We start from the raw sequence: 19,588 nt of genomic DNA, 5'->3' as shown, positions 1-19,588 counted from the left end.
GACGAGGGCCCAAAGGAGGGAGGTATTAGAATGGTTCCAAACGTTAATGTTCCCTGATGGGTATGCAGCGAATCTGAAGAGGGGAGTGAACTTAGCTACTATGCAAATCAACGGGCTCAAAAGTCATGATTACCCTCAGCATGTCTGGCAGGTGCTAGCGGAGTTGAGCAATTTCTTCTGCCAGCTTTGTGCCAAGGAGTTATCTCGGACCGTGGTTGCAGAAATGGAAAGAATGGCACATGTGTTGCTCTGTAAGTTGGAGAAGTTCTTTCCTCCTGGCTTTTTCAATACGATGCAGCATATAATTCTGCACCTCCCATATGAAGCACGAATGGTGGGGCCTGTGTAGGGCCGTTGGTGCTATTCAATTGAGAGATGTCAAAAGGTTCTTCGAACGAAATGTAAAAATAAATGCAAAATTGAAGCATCCATTGCAGAGGCATACATTCTGGAGGAGGTGTCAAACTTCACAACAAAATACTATGCTGACAACCTTCCTAGCGTGCATAATCCACCCCCTCATTACAATGACAGCGAAGCTGAATCGAGCCTTAGCCTTTCCCGAGGACAACTCGGAAGTGCAAGTGGTGCGGCACAAAAGAACTTGAAACATGAAGACTGGCGCACTATCATGCTGTATGTATTGACCAACCTATCTGAGGTGGAGCCGTACATACTGTAAGTTCTCAACAAACTTGTTTGTTCTCAATTAGTCACTATTCTACTTCCAACTCGCATGTTTCTCATTGGTACAGGGAATTCCATCGTCACTTCTGGCGTAATTCAAGGGAACCTACCCCGCACGAAGCAGAGACTCTTCTCAGAGAGGGTGCGGAAAATGGAATGCCCGATTTCATTTCTTGGTTCAAACATAACGTGCAGTCCAATTTAGCTCGTAGTTAGTTTGATATTACAAGTTGCTCGTACATGCGAATAATATAACGAACCACCCTACTTCAACTTGCAGGGCCAAACCGATGCGTCTATGAATGTCGAGTTGCAGGGCCAAACCCAAGATCTTACTAGTAAACGATCTTACAAGGAGACGATGTCTATATTGTGGCTCAACAGGCCACGCAAGTTTATTATTTGTCATACCCATACCAAACCGACGACCGTCTTAAGGGTTGGGATGTTGTGTACAAGGTATCGCCACACGGTAAACTACCTGTACCAAACATTGAAGATTACAACATTGACCCCAACACATATGATGGAGATTTTTTTCAAGAAGATGGGCTCGAAGGGATTTTTGAGATTGAATTAACTGAAGCTTTCGGAATGGAAGTAGACAATGAAAGGGTTGTTGATGATGACGCTGGAGATGAGGTTCATAATATGAAGGAGTTAGAATTACTTCAGCGATTACAGTTAGGGTAGGACATTGATGACGACATTCCTCCTTCAGAGCATGGGAATGATTTTATTGACACGCGTGACAGTGATGATGAGACTTATGATCCAGCTAATCCCGATCATGACGATTATTTCTAATACATGTATGGACCGTACTAATTTATTTATTATTTGTCATACCATGTTATTTTTTAAGTATGTTTAGTTTATTTTGCATATCTTCCTAAGTATGTTTTGTTTATCTGTGCTGATTGGTTTACTCTTTGTAATTGCAGGTGATTGAACAATGGTGGGTGGTACGAGGAAGATCGCAACGCTTTACGAAAAATTCAAAGCTGTAGCTTTAGGGTCAGGTACAAGGTTAGACGCATCGAGGGGTCGAGGGAAGTGTCGAGGCAGGGGTGTCGCACTAGTTGAGGAAATGGAGGAGGCACAGGTCCTGGGTAGAGGCTGGGGTCGAGGCAGGGGTCGAGGAAAGGGTAAAGGGGTGAGACCCCCGTCGCCTGTACCTTCGCCCCGGTCATCTGAGGAGGAGGAGATACCTTCCGCGCACGCCTCTAGTGATGAGGCGGAGGTACAGGAGGAGCATGAGCAGGAGTAGGAGCAGGAGTAGGAGAAGGAGCAGGAGAGGGAGGAAGGGGAGGAGGCAGGGGATTCGCAGTCCAAGATCTGGTTGCGAGGTCCCTTGTCCCTCCCAAGGCGACCGATCCCTCTTCATAGACACCCACTGATTCAACCCACTGGGGCAAAGTAAGTTCCTTTACATATTCTCAGTACTTTTGATATGTTGAAAATTACAATAGAAACTAATAATTTATATTAATCACTTGTGCAGGAGTTGGATTAAGCTCAATGGGGGTAGCCACAACCGCAAGGTCAACGGCATCCTTGGTCTTTTGTGTAGGCTAGACTTCCCTGGTCTAGTGGTCTTTGCCAGACAGGAGGAGCCGGCCTACACGTGGGACCACTACGTCGTCGCCGCCAACGTCGGTGATCGTGACCACAGGACATTCGCGAACAAGGCGGAGCGGGTGAAGGCCGAGCTGTGGGTAAGTATTCGCAGCACTACATTGGTTAATACATCAACTTCGCTGGACATTCTTGAAATAATAATTGTATGCAACGTGTCTATACGCAGAACTTTTATAGATGCCAGGAGGGATTCGAGGCTAGAGCGGCCTCCGTCGCTGAACAAGCCACCAAGAAGCTCGTAAGGGCATGCACTACGAGGCACGGGTTCAGGCCATCATTGACTTCTATGCTGAATTCAGAAGGATGAAGGTTAAAAAAGAAGAGGCAAGGACAATGAACCTGACCAAGGAAGAATTCATGGCGGTACGTACAGAAAGTTAATATTTACTATTTCTGAGATTAATTACGCTTAATTTCTTTTGTTATATGTCACACACTTGATGATGTAGGTGCCTCCGTGGTGGTGCCGAGCCTATACCCGGTGCTGCGAACAAATGGTGGAGGTGTGGTTGCAGCCCGGGTGGTTGGAGAACCACCTTGCTTGCCAAGAGCGGCGTCTGCAGATGCCATATGCATCACACTATCAAGGCAACCTGAGCCTTGATGAATACAAGGAAAAATAGGTACGCGAATTCATTTCTTTATTCTCACATTCAATATTGCATACTTTCTAATCCTTTTGCATTTTTGCCGCAAACGTCATCACATGATGGCCAGGAGTGCTCCCGGTTCAAGGCATGGGTTATGTCCAAAAAGGGCAAGGCGACCACCGACATTGACTTCAACCCGGAGGACCTGCCCGAGGCGTACAGCCATCCAAGCATCCACAGTCACATCACCGAGTACACATCAATGGCAAGGGAGGTTCATGGGCCAGAGTTTGATCCGAGCTCTCAGGATATTGATGCAGAAATTGTGATGAGGGTGGAAGGAGGCAAGAAGCATGGCTGGTATTGGATTGTAGATAGCATGATCGACACTGCCAGTACTCCCAATCTCTCCCAGATCCGAGCAAGGAGCACGGACTCTAGCCCCGCGATACGGGCACGGCCGACCACTGCACAGTTACAGATGCAGGCTTTGCAGGTTATTTCTGTTTGTTTCATCTTTCGTTGATTTTTACGTACCTTTTGCTTTGCAATAAGACATTGGGATGAAATATTGTAGGCCCAGGTGGAAGTAGAACGGAAGCAACGGGAGGACATAGAGGCGAGGATCGAGGCGGATCGGCAGATAGAAAGGTAGAGGACGGAGTCGATGTTGACATGCAGAGTGTTTTTCAGAGTTTAGGTCAAACTCCACCACCTATGCCACCGAACCTATTCCCGCTACCTCCACCTCCTGCAGCTACTCCTGTGAGTCGCTCTCAACCTCACAATCAATCTAGAATTAAACTAGAAACTACAGGCACTAGAAACTGACACTAGAAAAGTGACTAATGCAATCTCTTTAACTTTTGTGCAGAATCAATCAGCGGCATCCAATGCAGAATCATCTTGGGGGCAGTGGCTACCTACACATCCTCCTCAGTGACTTGTTTGAACGGCTATTGTGTTAAGCAAATTTGTGAATTACTTGTTTAGACTAGAACATATATATGTACTTCTGAATGTTATTTGTGTGCTTGTGATGCTTGTGATGCAATCTATATGCCTGTGATGCTTCTGTGGTTGTTTTTTGAGAGGGGTCCTTTATATGTAACGAATCTGTTTAACAGGAGGCGGGAGGACACTTTGCCGAGTGTTAAGGCCAGTTTCTGTTAATCTGTGACTACTTTGCTGAGTGTATCGACACAACACTCGGCAAAGGCGCCATAAAAAGCTGGCGGAAGCATCTTCTTTGCCAAGTGCAACGAAGTCGACACTCGGTAAACACTAAAAGTTCGCCGACTGTCATGGGCACGACACTCGGCAACATTTTGAATTTTCATGGAGTGTTTGTGAAACAGCACTCGGCAACATTTAGACTCTTCGCCGAGTGTCGGGACGGAGGCACTCGGCAAAACGTCAACCTTTGCCGAGTGTTCTTCCGTCTGGCACTCGGCAAAAGCATCGTTACCGTGACAGTCCGTCAACGCATTTTTGCCGAGTGTTTTGTTTTGCCGAGTGTTTTTTGACACTCGGCAAAGCGTTTGCCGAGTGCCCGATGTTTGACACTCGACAAATCCACTGTTTGCCGAGGGAAAGTTCGCTGAGTCCAGTTCGTCGAGTGTTACACTCGGCAAACTCTTTCCCGAGTGTTTTTGGCCTTCACCGAGTGCCTGGGGCACTCAGCAAACTTCCTGTTTCCGGTAGTGGCGTCTCCAAAAGTAACCTTTGTAATGGCAAATATGCTAAATTTGGACATACGTATCAGTAATGGTACTCGTATCCTCCATTCATCTACGAAAGAATTTGATGTGTTTAATACAACACAAGAACAGTTAGAGTCTCAGAACCCTCAGCTGCATGCATGCATCTAAGACAAAACAGAAAGGCAAAGGCCAACACAAACACTTTCCCCCGGTGCCCCGTAACCAGCTCTCTCTCAGGGCCAGGACGTTACGCTACTGCAGGTCTGCAGGCTTCATCGCCACAGGGCTATCGTCTATCGACAGCTCAGCCCTCCCGAGACGGCGCGTACTTTGCAGGTGGTCCGTGGCCGGCTCCGGGATCCAACCCAACCGTTTGCGCTTGGTCTGGCGCTGTAGCAACGGATGTCTCGGCATCTTGCGCCAGGCAGGCGGGCGCCACACATGCCACTATGCCAGCAAGGCTGTGCCGACGACGGCCGGCCGCGTTTACTGCTGACCACACGGCCCTGCGGTGGGTCCGGCGCTGCTCCCCTCACCGCTTGCGTCACCGGCGTCCCCTCCCCACGTATAAATGGACCACTTCTCTCCACGAACACAACACTCATAGGCCATAGCTCTCGTTCACTCTCGTTTGCCACAGCCAGCAGCCTATCAGCATCGCTCGCTAGCTTCCAGCTCCAGCAACAGCTTGTCGTGTGCGTTCCTTGACTCGCATCTGCGCTGCGAACAATGCCGGCCATGGTGGAGGAGCTCCGGGCTGCGGCGGAGGCGGAGCCGCACTTCCTGGTGGTGACCTACCCGGCGCAGGGTCACATCAACCCGGTGCGCCACCTCGCGCGCCGCCTGCTGCGCGCCACGGGGGCGCGGGTCACCGTTTCCACGGCCGTGTCCGCGTTCCGCAAGATGTTCCCGGGCGAGGACGACGACGCGGCGGCGGAGGGCCACCGCGACGCCGCGGGGGTGTGGCACGTGCCCTACTCCGACGGCTACGACGCCGGCTTCGACCGCGCCGTGCACGACCACACGCACTACCTGTCCCAGGTCAAGCTCGTGGGCTCCCGCACGCTCTCCGCCGTCATCGCCCGCCTCCGCGATGCGGGCCGCCCCGTCACGCTCGTCGTCTACACGCTCCTCCTGTCGTGGGTCGCCAACGTCGCGCGCGGCCACGGCGTCCCCGCCGCGCTCTACTGGATCCAGCCGGCCACCGTGCTCGCCGCCTACCTCCACTTCTTCCGCGGCACCGACGGCGTCGACAAGGCCATCGCCGCCGCGGGCGGCGACCCCTCGGCCGCCGTCAGCCTCCCGGGCCTCCCGCCGCTCCGCATCCGCGACCTGCCGTCGTTCATCACCGCCACCTCCGAGAACGACCCGTACGCGTTCGTCGCCGACATGTTCCGCGAGCTCGTCGACATGCTCGGCCGCGAGGACAGCCCCAGCGTGCTCGCCAACACGTTCGACGCCATGGAGCCCGAGGCGGTGGCGTCGCTGCGGGAGCACGGCGTCGACATCGTCCCCGTCGGCCCCGTGCTCTGCTTCCTCGACGGCGCGACGGCGGCGGCCGGTGCCAAGAGCGGCGGCGGCAACGACCTGTTCAAGCAGGACGAGGGCTACCTCGAGTGGCTGGACGCGCAGGCTCCAGGCTCGGTGGTGTACATCTCCTTCGGGAGCCTGTCGATGATGAGCACGCGGCAGATCGAGGAGGTGGCGCGCGGCATGTGGGAGAGCGGCCGGCCGTTCCTGTGGGTGCTGCGGGCGGACAACCGCGGCGGCGCCGCCGATGTGGACGCCGCGTCGCTCGGCGGCGAGCGCGGCATGGTGGTGGAGTGGTGCGACCAGGTGCGGGTGCTCTTGCACCCGGCGGTGGGGTGCTTCGTCACGCACTGCGGCTGGAACTCGACGCTGGAGAGCGTGGCGTGCGGAGTGCCCGCCGTCGGGGTGCCCCAGTGGACGGACCAGGGCACCAACGCGTGGCTGCTGGAGAGGCTGGGCACCGGGGTCAGGGCCGCCGTCAGCGACAAGGACGGCGTGCTGGAGGCCGGCGAGCTGCGGAGGTGCCTCGACTTCGCGGCGTCCGAGATGGTGCAAGCCAAGGCCGTCTTGTGGAGGGAGAAGGCGCGCGCCGCGGCGGCGGAGGGCGGCTCGTCGGAGAGGAACCTCAGGGAGTTCGTCGGGAAGCAACTCACCGCCGGCGGCAACTAGGCTGATGTCTCGCTCTCGATCGCGTCGATGCATTGCTCTATGTCGATACTAGGATGAACTCAACAAGAACATAGTACACGGCACTTAATACTTGCATTATTGTTGTTTGGATCTGGTTCCGATTAAAGTAAGCTAGGCTTGTTACTGCTACTTGGGAAACATCAAAATCGGCACGGTGTGCTCTTCATGGATTTTACGGACACACGTAAAATGACATTTGAAGTTGGTGTCATATTTCCTCCCCCAAGCATTGCAATTTTGCACTAAATAAATCAAATTTTGACTAGATTTTGAAATTTTTAATACTATTGGCTCCCCTAAGAAGTCAAACCGCCATTGTATATGTTCGTTGAAGTAAGTGATTGACTGATGTTTCACTGGTCAGCCATGTACCCTATATATGCATGCCGGTGACATTATGCAGTTGATGTCACACAGCAAAGAGCATCCCACAACTTTGGGCTGAAATGTGGTATACCAACAAGTCATGTGGCACTCGCAGAGTAAACCATTAAGATCCCATTTGGTACGCAGAGATCTTATCTCACCTTACTATGGAAATTGGTTCTCATCCTTTGAAATTTTCTACAAAATTTCCGTAGAAGTTTTCTGCAAAGTCTACTAACGTTGCAGGAAGGTTTAGCTGTCGCAGCAAAGAACACGCCAGCACCAGAGTGGCCAGTTCAATTGTATCGCACTCACCTCAGTAGCCCCTAGGTCAAGTCCTACAAACAAACTACACATCTTATAGGTTTGTTGTGTACTACAGACATCTGTCTCAAAAATACTAATTGACAACTTTGATTTTTTTTTATTTGTCAGGTTTTGACTAGCAATATTTGTCCAAATATTTAGTTAAGTAAAGCAAAGAAAAGTGTTACTAGTAGATCTATAATTGAAAGTACTTGTTGAAGCATGTAATATGTTTCAAGATATTTATATATATATATATAACAATTTGCATAAAATATGAATGGTCAAACATTGAATAAAGAACTCAAAGTTTGCCAACTATTCTAAAACGGAAGTTAGTATATCTTGTCTCAGCTACTCATTCTTAAAAATGAATGAATAATCAGCTGCACGGTTTTATTTATTTATTTATTTTTTAAAAAAGGATATCAGAACTTAGAAGAAAATGACCTGAGTGATGTTCCGCCCAAGATTCGGTATCCGCAATATTCGCTTTTTCAAGGTGAATTGTCTGCTTATCTGAATAATGGAGCACTATAGTAGTCTAAGTCTCACTTGATAAGAACATTTTTGTTTGAGATAAACCAGCTGCTGTAACTGTAATAGACTAGTAGACTGTACTCAGGTCACTCGAGAGTCAAGACTATTGCCTATTATGCTGTCATTTTCTTGGCTCGTTCTAGGCGAGGCTAGAGACCAAACGAATGAGACACATTTTTGCGGATTGCTCTGGCCCAGAGAGATCTACCAAGCTTGAATTTGACACTCGGCTTATCGCTAAACCGGAACTATTCTATGCTCTAGTAATCAGCAATTCACTACTTTTTCTTCGGTAGAGACTAGAGAGATATAACTATCTGGTCTGTGTTGCTCGACACACTTCCGTTTCGGAAAAAAAAGGTCTTATATGGCAAGTAACGGATAAGAAACTATCGTAAGTTCTTATCGTACTTCAAAAGCATGTCCTAATGCAAGCTTGCACGGTAGGTCCTGTCAAAAAAAAAATTTGCACGGTAGGGTTATGAAAACCGACAGGCAACTGGACGAACTCAAGCTCGCGAAGTTGTGATAATAAGTTCATGGTAATGGGGGAAAAAGGAGGGTGAATGTGGGAATAATTTCTTGTTTTGGTTGAGGGGTTGTTGAATTAGCAAGTATTGAGCTCCTTTTGTTTATCAAATGAATGAAAATTACTTAGCTAAACCTTTTTTTTTCACGAAACGCCGTACATGCATTCCTATGAATTGATGCATGCAAAACCTATCTCTACGAAGTACCACGAACTTTTTGAACCCTAACCTCACCTTTTCCCTCCATGCCCTCACATTTTTCACCACATGCCATCATTAAAGCTTACAATATGTGTATTATCTATTAGTTTTAAAATATAACATTTAGAACATGCTAATTATTTCAAGATGAACTATTTTATCTCAAATATCATATATTTAAAGACGGAAAACCGACTGTCCCTCCCCCTTCCCCAACAAACAACGTCCTCGTTCCTCTTAGGTTAAGGATCACAAGTAGACCCGAGCCCATGGCCTTTGTGTGGCGTGCAGTATCACTTCTTCACAAGCCACGCACTCACGGACATAGTAGACAAGGTTAGAATCCGTTTTGAAGCCACACATGGACGTGGCTTTTCCTTAAATTCATTGGTGCCGTACGTAGATTGGGCACAGTATTACCTTATTCTGTATTGAGATAGCAAAAAGGCAACATGTGGTATGATTTTCGTGTTCGTGTCCTCGTTCACATCACTATTAAGTGAATTCTAGCTTGGAGCATCCATGAAAGAAAGAAACAGAAAGGCAGAACATGTACACACGCCAGATGGACCACATGTCAGTTTCAGAGGCACTACACCCTGTACTGTGCCTTTCATTCATCTTTCCATTGTTTTTGTATGATAGCGGCTAGAAGCCCCAAAATACCCAAACAGTCACATTCTACGGAGTGACTCAACCATGAGACAACATAGCCACTATGCGGACAACATGCCAGATTGTACCAACAGATAGCTGACCTACCATTCTGGCCCATTCTTCACCGGGCAACATGTTAACCGGAAGGTCTAAATAAGGAGGAGAAAAGGAACAATAAAAACTTATGTACAGGAGATGCAATGGAGGAAAAAGAGAGGAGGGGGATGCTATCTACTGACTAGATCGACTGGAGCAAACAAGCTCCTTTCGTCAGCGAAAGATCCAGCGAGCTCAAGTTGCATGTATGCACCAGGGGCTCGTGGCAAAAAGGAGAAGAAAAGATGTCAGCGTTCCTCATCCCTCAAATCCCTTCTACCATCCCGGAAGGTATCCCTGCTGGAGGATTTAATCGCATCAGCAATCATGAGTGCCACCGTGGCCTTATGGAGGGCAAGATCAGCCTTGCGCATCAGGCAATGAGCCTTTTCCCTCTTGAGCTTCGCCATGGCAGCTGCATGCTGCGCTGCACCCGCGGCATCACGCAGCTTGAGCTCCTCAATATCAACACGGGATGAGCCTGGGAAGAGGTGCTTCGAGTTCTGCCATTCATGAATGACAGTGTTCCAGTGGTCAGCCACACCTCGCTTTACTTTCTGATGGCGGAAGGAAGGTGATGGCTGGTGATCATCAGAGAATGCAAAGCTTGCACTCCTTTTCACACTATTAGTCCTGAAAAATCTTGGTGTAGAGCTTCTTTCCGAGGCATCGAACGCCCGAGGGGAATCTGTTCTTGTAGAGAACCTGGGAGAATACCCTGTTGGGGAATAAAGAGAACCACTGTCGTATGGTTCACATATCCTCCCATCCCCAATGTATTCATTGTATTTCCTGCCTGATACTGGACAAAAGGAATACACATTAGCAAACAGGAAAATGCAAAACAATCATTAGATTGGTAGCCATTAAGGAAGAGTACCTTGTCGGTAAAAGCCCTCGTGCTCTCTCGAAAAGCTATGGCAGCCTGTGGACATAAGCTTCTTATGAGAACGCTGCTTCGGCCCCTTGTATGGTACATGGAGTCCGCGAGGCTTCAAACAGAAGGCAAACAATGCTGGTTTGGGAGGCAATTTCTTTTCTTGGTACCCATTTGATGAACCCTGCATTCTGTATACAGTCGATTCCCATTCATGTAGCTGCTGCTCGTAGATCTTCCACATAGCAGACTGAAAAATGAAAATGATGTAAAAGTTAGAATAAGTATGTACCCATTTCTCAGCCATTATTTTGGTGGACCATAGTGATCTGTTTGGTATGAAAGATGTCGTGACCATAGATAAATAAGAAGAAAACTAACAATTACCAAACAATTTGCTTTAATGCCACTATTTACAACTGCATTCGAAAAGAAGGATTTCATATCTAGCTATACAACGAATAAGCAACTAAAAGATCCCAGGAGGATCCAGTTCTAAAACTGATCAGAACAATACTCAGGAGCACAATGGATTTGCAACCAAATGTAAATAGCTTCAAAACCGTTTCCACTCACAGTATGGTGCTTTACTTCACTTGATTGAAAGTATCAAAGCTGAGAACAAAGAAAGTAAAAAATTGTTTGCAAAATAATGTCAATTCTACCGGCTCAAAAGATCTCAAAGCTGCTACCAACTCTTTGCCAGTGGACGCGGGTCAATGCTTGCTGTAAAAGTGACCGAGATGCAAGGGAAAAACTTTTGCACACTTCAGTACAACATTACATGAAACATAATAAAGGAGCTAGATAACCATTACCCAATGTTCACCTGCTTTCTAGTATATAAATAAATATGTCCAGACCGCTTGTAAGTGTAATGCAGCTACCTATATCTAGTTGAAGCTAGGACCATGAAGAAGCCCAGACCGTTTACTAAACATTACATGAGACATAATAACAGAGCAAGGTAACAAATATCTAATGTTCACCTGGTTTCTGTATTACACAAATCAAAGAATCACTAAAAACAACAACAATCTCAAGACAACATGCCAAAAATAAATAAAAAGCTAAAATATATGCTCACCTGAAAATGTCGAATAAGCGGCATTCCTTTTTTCTGCCTCTTATCTTGCCAATATGCATGTATCACTTCAATAATGTCCAGTGGTACATTATCAATATCCATTTCCTTCATCTGATCAGTGCTGAGCTCATTGCAGTTGTGGCTATATGCAAACTTCTCTAATTTGTCCATAACCCTCTCAAACAAATCTTCTGCCAATTCATGTGCAGTGATGTCATCTCCAACTAAGAATTTCCTCCAACTTGATATCCACTCTTCATCATCACTGTCCATGTCATACACCACACGGGATTCATCAAGAGCAATTTCAACATCTGTTCCAATGTGGCCAAGATAATCTTCAGATCGCACAAAGGATACAACATCATTATCATCAGGGACTTCAACCAAGCAGACACCAGGGATTGGAATGTTTCTCACAGACGCAGCTCTGATGTTATGGCTATAACATTCGTCATGCATTTGCTTGAAAACCAACCACTGGCTTCTGTCAGGAAATTCTAGGCACCATTCAGCCCCACCTTTCCACATCATAGCATGTGTATAACGGTTTGTGGCCCCAGGCTGCAAAACTTGACAGACCTTGTGAGCATACTTCTTTCCTTCTGCAAGCTTCACACATATCCTCCGTTCACTCTGACCATCGGAGTCCATTGTGATCTGGGTATCATACTCCCTCCAACCCCTATCACCCACTGTAACCAGAACATTTGCAACGCAAGTCAATGACTCCGGACTGCTATGCCCACTTCTAGAACTATCAGGAAGTTTCTTTGCATCATTTATCTTAGCACTGCTATGAGACTGTATCTTGCGAAAATGGCCTTTGTTTTTTATGCCAAATTCCTCACTTCTAGGAGAAATTGAGTATGAAACCTGACTTCGTGGCTTCTTAGAACCACCAGCAAAGCCAGTCACCATGAGGTCTTCTGGCAGTAATTTTGAACCATCTCCAAAAGTGCGTGATATAGATGTAAACCGGTTCCGATGATAGGTAGTCCTGGGGGCAGTTGGTGTAGCACGACCAATTGGATGTTCATTCAATTCCTGGACCAAGTTAGATACTGGTTGCTTGTCTTTTTCATCTTTGTTAAGAGGTTTGTCATTCGGTGCATCAATCACCTTATCTTGAGGAATATTGATGGAAAGATGCCTCTCTGAAGACTTCTGTGGAGAGCAAATAACATTAAGATTGTAGGAACATGGTTTATCAGCATCAAGATAAGGCCCATTTTGATCTAGAAACTTTCTGCGCATTATGTTTGCATCACCAGTATTGCCACCATTACATTCTGGGCTTACAGTGCTTTCAGCAGTCTTGAATTCCCTACTAGTTGAGCGAGTTTGGTCTGTACAACTAGCAGAAGCCATATCCAATGGACTATCAGGTGATGAACTGAGATTAAGTGAACAAACTCTAGGAGGCACAGGACGAACTGTACCAGATGAACGTTCCGTTACCAAAAGCTGCTGATTCTCATCCAAAGCAAATGAAATGGATTGTTGCGAACCATTAATCGAATTGATTTCAGTTAACGATTTCAAGTGGTGGCAAAGCAGTAGTGAAGGTGCAGTTGTCACGTCCAGAACATTGCGAGCAAATTTACACTGCTCGTCAAGACAATAAATGACAGGTTCAGTATCTGAATAATTTGATTCTGGAAGAAAGTCAGCCTCCTGAACATCAAAATCCTGTTTAACAGAAAAGATTGAACAATGCTCAGTTGATTTTCTACAAATATAGAACTTTAGCACAATGTTTTTAGCAATGAATTAGATAATGTTAAAAACTAGGTGTAGAAGATCAATGACAAAATAATGGATTGCTCAGAAAGGAGTAGATCACTAAATAAACAGCAGTTAAATGTGTATTTCCATTGAGTAACAGCAATTCACATTCATATATGAATCACAGGAGGCGTAGGCACCAGCACAACATAAGGTGTTGAAGAATTACTGAGGCATGAATAACTTCACAAGAAATAACAAGATGGAGGCTATAATTAGGGGGTGTTTGGTTCCAAGGACTAAAGTTTAGTCCCTGTCACATCGAATGTTTAGATACTAATTAGGAGTATTAAATATAGGTTAATTACAAAACCAATTGCATAAATGAAGGCTAATTCGCGAGAGGAATCTATTAAGCCTAATTAGTCCATGATTTGACCATGTGATGCTACAGTAAATATGTACTAATCATGGATTAATAGGCTTATCGTCTGGCGAATTAGCCTTCATTTATGCAATTGGTTTTATAATTAACCTATATTTAATACTCCTAATTAGTATATAAACATTCGATGTGACAGGGACTAAACTTTAGTCCCTGAAACCAAACACCCCTTTAATACAGAAGGATAATATTAGAGGGTAAATCTTATCTCTTGGGCTAACCCTAGTGGGTAGCTATATAGCAGTCATACATGGGCCTTATTGGGCCATAATACACACATACTCCAACAGATAATATAGAGGGACCCACATAACAAACTAACAACAATACTAAATCAATAAATCATTGACATGAGTAGGAAACAAAAAACACACATGTTTCAATTATGGTGACTAAACAGAACCAATGCACATTATGCAATTCCAGTGCCCTGGAGTATTAATGTAAATTACATGGGCAATTATACAGATTCAATTGAATCGTAACATAACAGATCGACAAAGCTACATTTTTGCAGAATCTAAACAATGTTAGCAGCCTAGCTATTCAAGGAAAAAGAGTTGAACAAGTATATAGCATAGTCATATACAAAGTAAGAGAAAGGATGACAGTCCATCACTTGGCCAGGTAGCAGTTCAACTTCCTCGGATAACCAGAAACTGATTATGGATAACCTCACATAAATTCTAGGAGTGCATCCAAAAAGATGAAGCCATTTTAATGCTATTCTAAAAGAAAACATCAGAACAAGTTTTGCAACCAGAACTAAGCCTCAACGTCCCCCGGGGGGGAAGGGGGGTGTTGGGTTCCTGCTGCACACCAAGCATGCAAGGCTGTTTACATTCTTTTGGGAATGCAATTAAGATAGTCAGTGCAAACATCACTCAAAATTTAACCGGAAAAGCAGGAATGGTACCTTCGAGAAAGGATCAATTGAAGAAAGGCCTCTATGAACAACGTCATTTGTGCAACCTTTAGAGAACTCCCTTTTTGAACACTGGTATTGCAGCTTTCCTTGCAGGTGTTCCCATTTTGATTTCTCTACCCCAACGAAGCTGAATAGCATAAACACTACTTGGCGTCTACCATGCACACCAGATATCTGAAATTTGATCGAGGTGCATGGCATTGTCGATGCCTTGGTAGTTCTCTGCCTAGGACACCGCTTGAAGCTTCCAACAAGTAAACAAAAAAGAGATACTGCTGATCTCAAGCATGTCTCAAGAAGGATATGCCTCAAGCCTAAAACATTATCGACAAGAAGTATGTCCAGCTGAACAACAGGCCACAAGGCAACCAGTGTACCATGCTGAAGGAGAAAGAGGGCATTGGAAACCCAAACACAACAGGCTTCACGAATCAATTTATAAACAGGTTTCAATGGGAGGCTCAATAACAGTATGACATATGTCACTGAAGCACCAGTTTCACTACCAGATTGCACACAAGGAAGTGTAGCAAGAACCATAGCAGGACTTGCACTTCTTTGGGAATTAGAATTCTGTTCTGAAGTGTTGAGAAATCCATTCTTTTTTCTGCAAAATCGCCTCCTAGAATAAACAAAGCGAAATCTCCTGTCCACAGGTGTGATCCTATCATTGAGAACTTCTGCACCACCATTTGCAGGTGCTCTACCTGGTATAGGATCATTAGGCAACAGCCCATCATGCTTGGCACCAGAACTGTGGCACTGCTTTTGGTCAAATAAAATTGGAATATCAGAATGAGCGTGATCTTGCTTGCTGATGTTACTGAGTGTAGCAGATTTTGCTTCGTTTGGTTGTGCCAACCATGAGCTGATGGGACCAGACTCAGAACTCTCTGTATTGCTTCCATCCATGTCTTCTCGGTCACCCTGTTCATACTTCGGTTTAAACGCTGACCTTGAATTGTTGCATTTAGATCTATTACGAGCTTCAGCAGGCAAAAAAAGAAGCTTAATCCTCTCGTTTTGAAGATTGATCCATTCTTCATCCTTATCATCATACCTTACATGATGTAACTTTCTAACCGGATCATATTCCTTGACCAGGCCAAAGTACCAAGTCTCATCAAGAGGCCAAAAAACCCTGATCCTCTCTTTTACAATGCAAAATGGATCCACATCGCGAGGGCTGACTTCATAAAAATGCCGCCGTGGACGGCGCTTCCTGAATGGAACTTTATCATCACGCTTCCTCAGCAACCTAGCTGGACCAGGTACATCCTTGATCTTTTTGTATGAATTCTTGAAATGATTTGAATTCTGAGGAAAATGTCTCTTTGATGACCCATCCGGTGATTTCATTTTCTTCCTTGGTGATCCTGCACATCTGTTATCTGATAGGGAACAGAGCATCCTGGCAGCATCTTCTTCCAAATTAACACCATCATCATCTTTTACATGGCCACAGCTATCCTTGTCAACATGAACAGCTTTAGGGGGTTCACCTGAAAGATGAGACTGCTTTTCAACTGAGAATTCAGTTTCAGAACAGAACTTTGCGCCAGTATCATGATCACAAGTACCATTCTCAGTTCTCAAGCAACTGACAGGGTCATCACCACCAACTCTGTTCCCCTTGGGCACAATTGATTCCCCTCTCTTGTTCCTACTCGAGAGTTGGGTGGAACTAGGAACTCCATTGGCTTGTGGAATACTATGACCACCAGTCCAACTCTCAGTACTGACATTCTGGGGCAGCTTCCTTAACCTCAAGACACCACGAGGCTGCCTGATCACTGTAACTCCAGCAGAAGTAACTGAATGCTCAGAGTAGTTATTCTTATTTCTCGACAATGAGGGTTGGTGACGGTCATCCAAACTATCTATACTCCATGTGGAATCACCTGAACTGGAACTCGGCGTTCCTGGCTCATTGAGTTCAATTTGATTAGAACCCAAGTTGTTCCGCTTCCTCTTACTCCCCGCAGATGAACTGCTTGAAGGAGCCTCCTTTCCACCCCCATTAGGCAAGACAGGGCCTTGCCGTGCACCAACAGATTCCCTCTCAGACAGAGTCTCCTCACCATCTAAACCCAGCACCGACTCAGTAGCATCTGTTGCGGTGGGCTTATCACCGCCACTGGATTCCATTCACGAGCCCACGGATGAAAAGAGCAGATTTTCCCAGAATTTCTCCTCCCATCATACGTAAAGTTCCGCTCCCAGATCAGGGGCGGACTTGGCGAGGAGCATGGGGGTTCAGTTGAATCCAAAGCAAGTTCACAGAAAAAGTATCAATCATCCTTTCATCTGCAATCCTACAGAACCAGTGTACCCACAATCACCTCATCAACCCGTTTTGCCATCCAAACAATAAAAGCAAATCGCAGATCTGTGGACGGAAAAAAGTACCTTAGAGGCCTTCGTCAGCGTCAGGCGTCGGCGGCGGACCGGCACGGACAGCTTGCCTCCGGGTCCCGGAGGCGTCGGCTGGGGCGGCGGAGGGTAGATGAGCGGCGGAGTGCTTTGTGTATCGCAGACGGATCGAGAGAAAGGGGGCGAGAGAGGCGGCGGGCGGTGAGAAGATCCAGCCACGGATCGCCGACAAATTGAGCTGCCGAATCGAATCCGAGGACGGGGGAGCGCCGATCTGTGGCAAAAGCCCCTTGCCTGGTCCGATCCAACTCGGCGAATTAGGATTTCGTCCGCGCCACAGGAGCCTAGGGTTTGCTCTTCTCGAGCTTTTTTTCCTCCTCTCGGGGTTTGTTTTTTTCTCTTGCCGATTGAAAGCGGGGAATGGTGGGGTACAGCTAACTGGCGAGTGAGAGAAGGGGAGGGGTGCGGGAGGGAGTTGCGGGAACATGTGCCGTCCGATCTATATTGGACGGAGATGACGAGGGGTCGCCGCTTCCGGGGTTTGGGCGGGCTTCGAGGCGCGCATCAGTGAGCGAAGCAAACTTTGCAAAGGAGATTTGCCCAAAAAAAAAAGGAGATTTGTAATTAGCCAGGCTTGTTGGTTCTTTTCCTACAATTTCTTCTATGAGAAGAGAACCCTCATTTTTCTTTATATTTTTTTTCCTCAGGGAGAAAGCTATGGCCTGAAATTATAGGTACCTCCCACCTCTAAGGATTTACGATGCACGTATCCAGTGGATTTTCTTCTCTCTATTAATTTAGAGAGGGAAATCAGGCATTTTTATTTTTTGCCGGGATTTATAGAATTTGGGGTAGAATAAGCCCTTGTGTCACAGTGATCGTGCATTAACAATCACAAGAATAGAGTTTGCAGGTGCACTTAAAGTTTTATTCATGGTATCTAAAACTACAAATAGGCATCGTTCGGTCGCCGCCTTGAATGGTAATACACATTTAAAACTTTCTAATAAAAGGTAACATCACCCTTGACTATATGCACGCTTCTTGTACTTTGAATGCTTAATTTTGTGTTTTTCCTATTTTGTGGGTGGAAGTTGGGTGGGTGGGTGGGTGCGGTGAGGGGGGTTATGTTCGTTGGATTCTGAGAGAGGCATTAATATGTAGATCTGTCTAGTAAAAGTTTTCTTTTAAGTTTGTATGTTAAAGTGTTTGCTAGAACACAACTTCTCCCCACAACTAACTGCTCAAAGTGTAGCATGATGATTAGGGTCAGAACATCTATGGTATGTTCTCACTCTATATCAATTTCTCTCGTTTCACGTCTCATTTTTTAATGTCTCATTTTTTAATGTCATCACCCGGCATCTCTATCCTCTTTGTTTCTCTATTTTTATTGTTTATAAAAAACAATTTTCTTTATACAAGTTGATTTGTTCACCTTTATACAATTATTTTGTAGATGGAATATTTTAGTCAAAATTTCTATGAATCTAATCTTTATACAAGTTGATTTGTTCACCTTTATACAATTATTTTCTAGATGGAATATTTTAGTCAAAGTTTCTATGAATCTAATCTTTACTAATCTATGAAACTTTGAAAAAATAGTTTTTTAAAAAATCCAAACAATTTCTAAAATCGTTTACAATGTTCCCCAAGCTTTGTTTTCTCCATAGAAAAAGGTTCCCATTTTGGAAAGTAGAGCACATTCCTCATCCGAAAGCGAAACAAAGGAACTGGTTTGGAGAATTTGTCTGTTTGATGTCTATGCCCATGTGTAACTAGTCTGATGCATTAGTGATGTCTTCTGCTCGAGTTACCATACTATGGAGCTCAACGAGATTACGATCTTGTTTGGATAAACGCATTTCCTCCTCATACATGTAAATTAGAGAGGAAAATAAACTTATTTTCACCTCAGTTCCTCACAATACGCATGGATCAAAGAGAATTATCATGTTTCCAAATGAGGCCTTAAGTGGATTTGCGATTACGAAAGTAATTGTATATACTACACGGTAGCCTAAAAATAAACTAATGTCACAATGTCTAAAACTAAACTAATGTTACAATCTCAAAACCAAGTTTCAAGTTTATATTACCGTTTCTAATTTTAATATTTCATCATTTAACCCACCGAAAGCACCAGTAACCAGTACAAAAGGCATATTTAATTTCCGTTTGACAGTTTGAACTTTGATGGATAGTCCGGGAGAAAAGAATGCATCGAGTACCCTTGTAACATGGGCATTCAGGTAGCAAAAGAAAAATGTCACTAAGCTAGCCTCAATCTCAGAAGCTGACAACGATATATCGCTAAACGTAGTGCCATCAAAGATAGAGAGTAGAAAGAATTGATTGATGTCGACCCATCATTGTTGGAACTTGAAGTTGTGAGTAGATATGACTATGGGAAGGGTATTAATGGATTTGTATTATACAAAACTACACCAAACTGATACAAACCACCACACGTCAAACCATAGGCACACAAGCACATTTTCTAACTAGTCCGCAACAAAAGCCAATTCCACATATGGACGGCGATGCAGCAGAGATGCAGCAGAGATCGGGCGAGGTCCTTCATTTATTTATTGGAGCTAGTAGCGTCCG

The 19,588-nt window shown here is 45.5% G+C and overlaps 2 protein-coding genes across 2 annotated transcripts; one reads left to right on the top strand and one right to left on the bottom strand.

Annotated features, from left to right (window-relative positions):
- Positions 1-5,202: 5,202 nt before the first annotated feature.
- Positions 5,203-7,106, top strand: LOC117854760 (UDP-glycosyltransferase 75C1). Its single transcript, XM_034737001.2, has one exon. It carries the CDS (start codon positions 5,351-5,353, stop codon positions 6,818-6,820), a length of 1,470 nt encoding a protein of 489 aa, XP_034592892.1. The 5' UTR covers positions 5,203-5,350; the 3' UTR covers positions 6,821-7,106.
- A 2,255-nt stretch (positions 7,107-9,361) lies between these two features.
- Positions 9,362-17,412, bottom strand: LOC117854618 (uncharacterized). The gene is made up of 5 exons (XM_034736846.2): positions 17,012-17,412; positions 14,591-16,917; positions 11,502-13,193; positions 10,418-10,664; positions 9,362-10,339 (listed from the first exon to the last, which is right to left on the bottom strand). The coding sequence occupies exons 2-5, from the start codon at positions 16,748-16,750 to the stop codon at positions 9,786-9,788; spliced, it is 4,653 nt and encodes a 1,550-aa protein (XP_034592737.1). The 5' UTR covers positions 16,751-16,917; positions 17,012-17,412; the 3' UTR covers positions 9,362-9,785.
- Positions 17,413-19,588: the final 2,176 nt, after the last annotated feature.

The sequence above is a fragment of the Setaria viridis genome, chromosome 5 (assembly GCF_005286985.2).
Source record: "Setaria viridis chromosome 5, Setaria_viridis_v4.0, whole genome shotgun sequence".
Classification (NCBI taxonomy): domain Eukaryota; kingdom Viridiplantae; phylum Streptophyta; class Magnoliopsida; order Poales; family Poaceae; genus Setaria; species Setaria viridis.
Note: the sequence above shows the minus strand (reverse complement) of the source record. Positions and strands in the feature narration are given on the sequence as shown.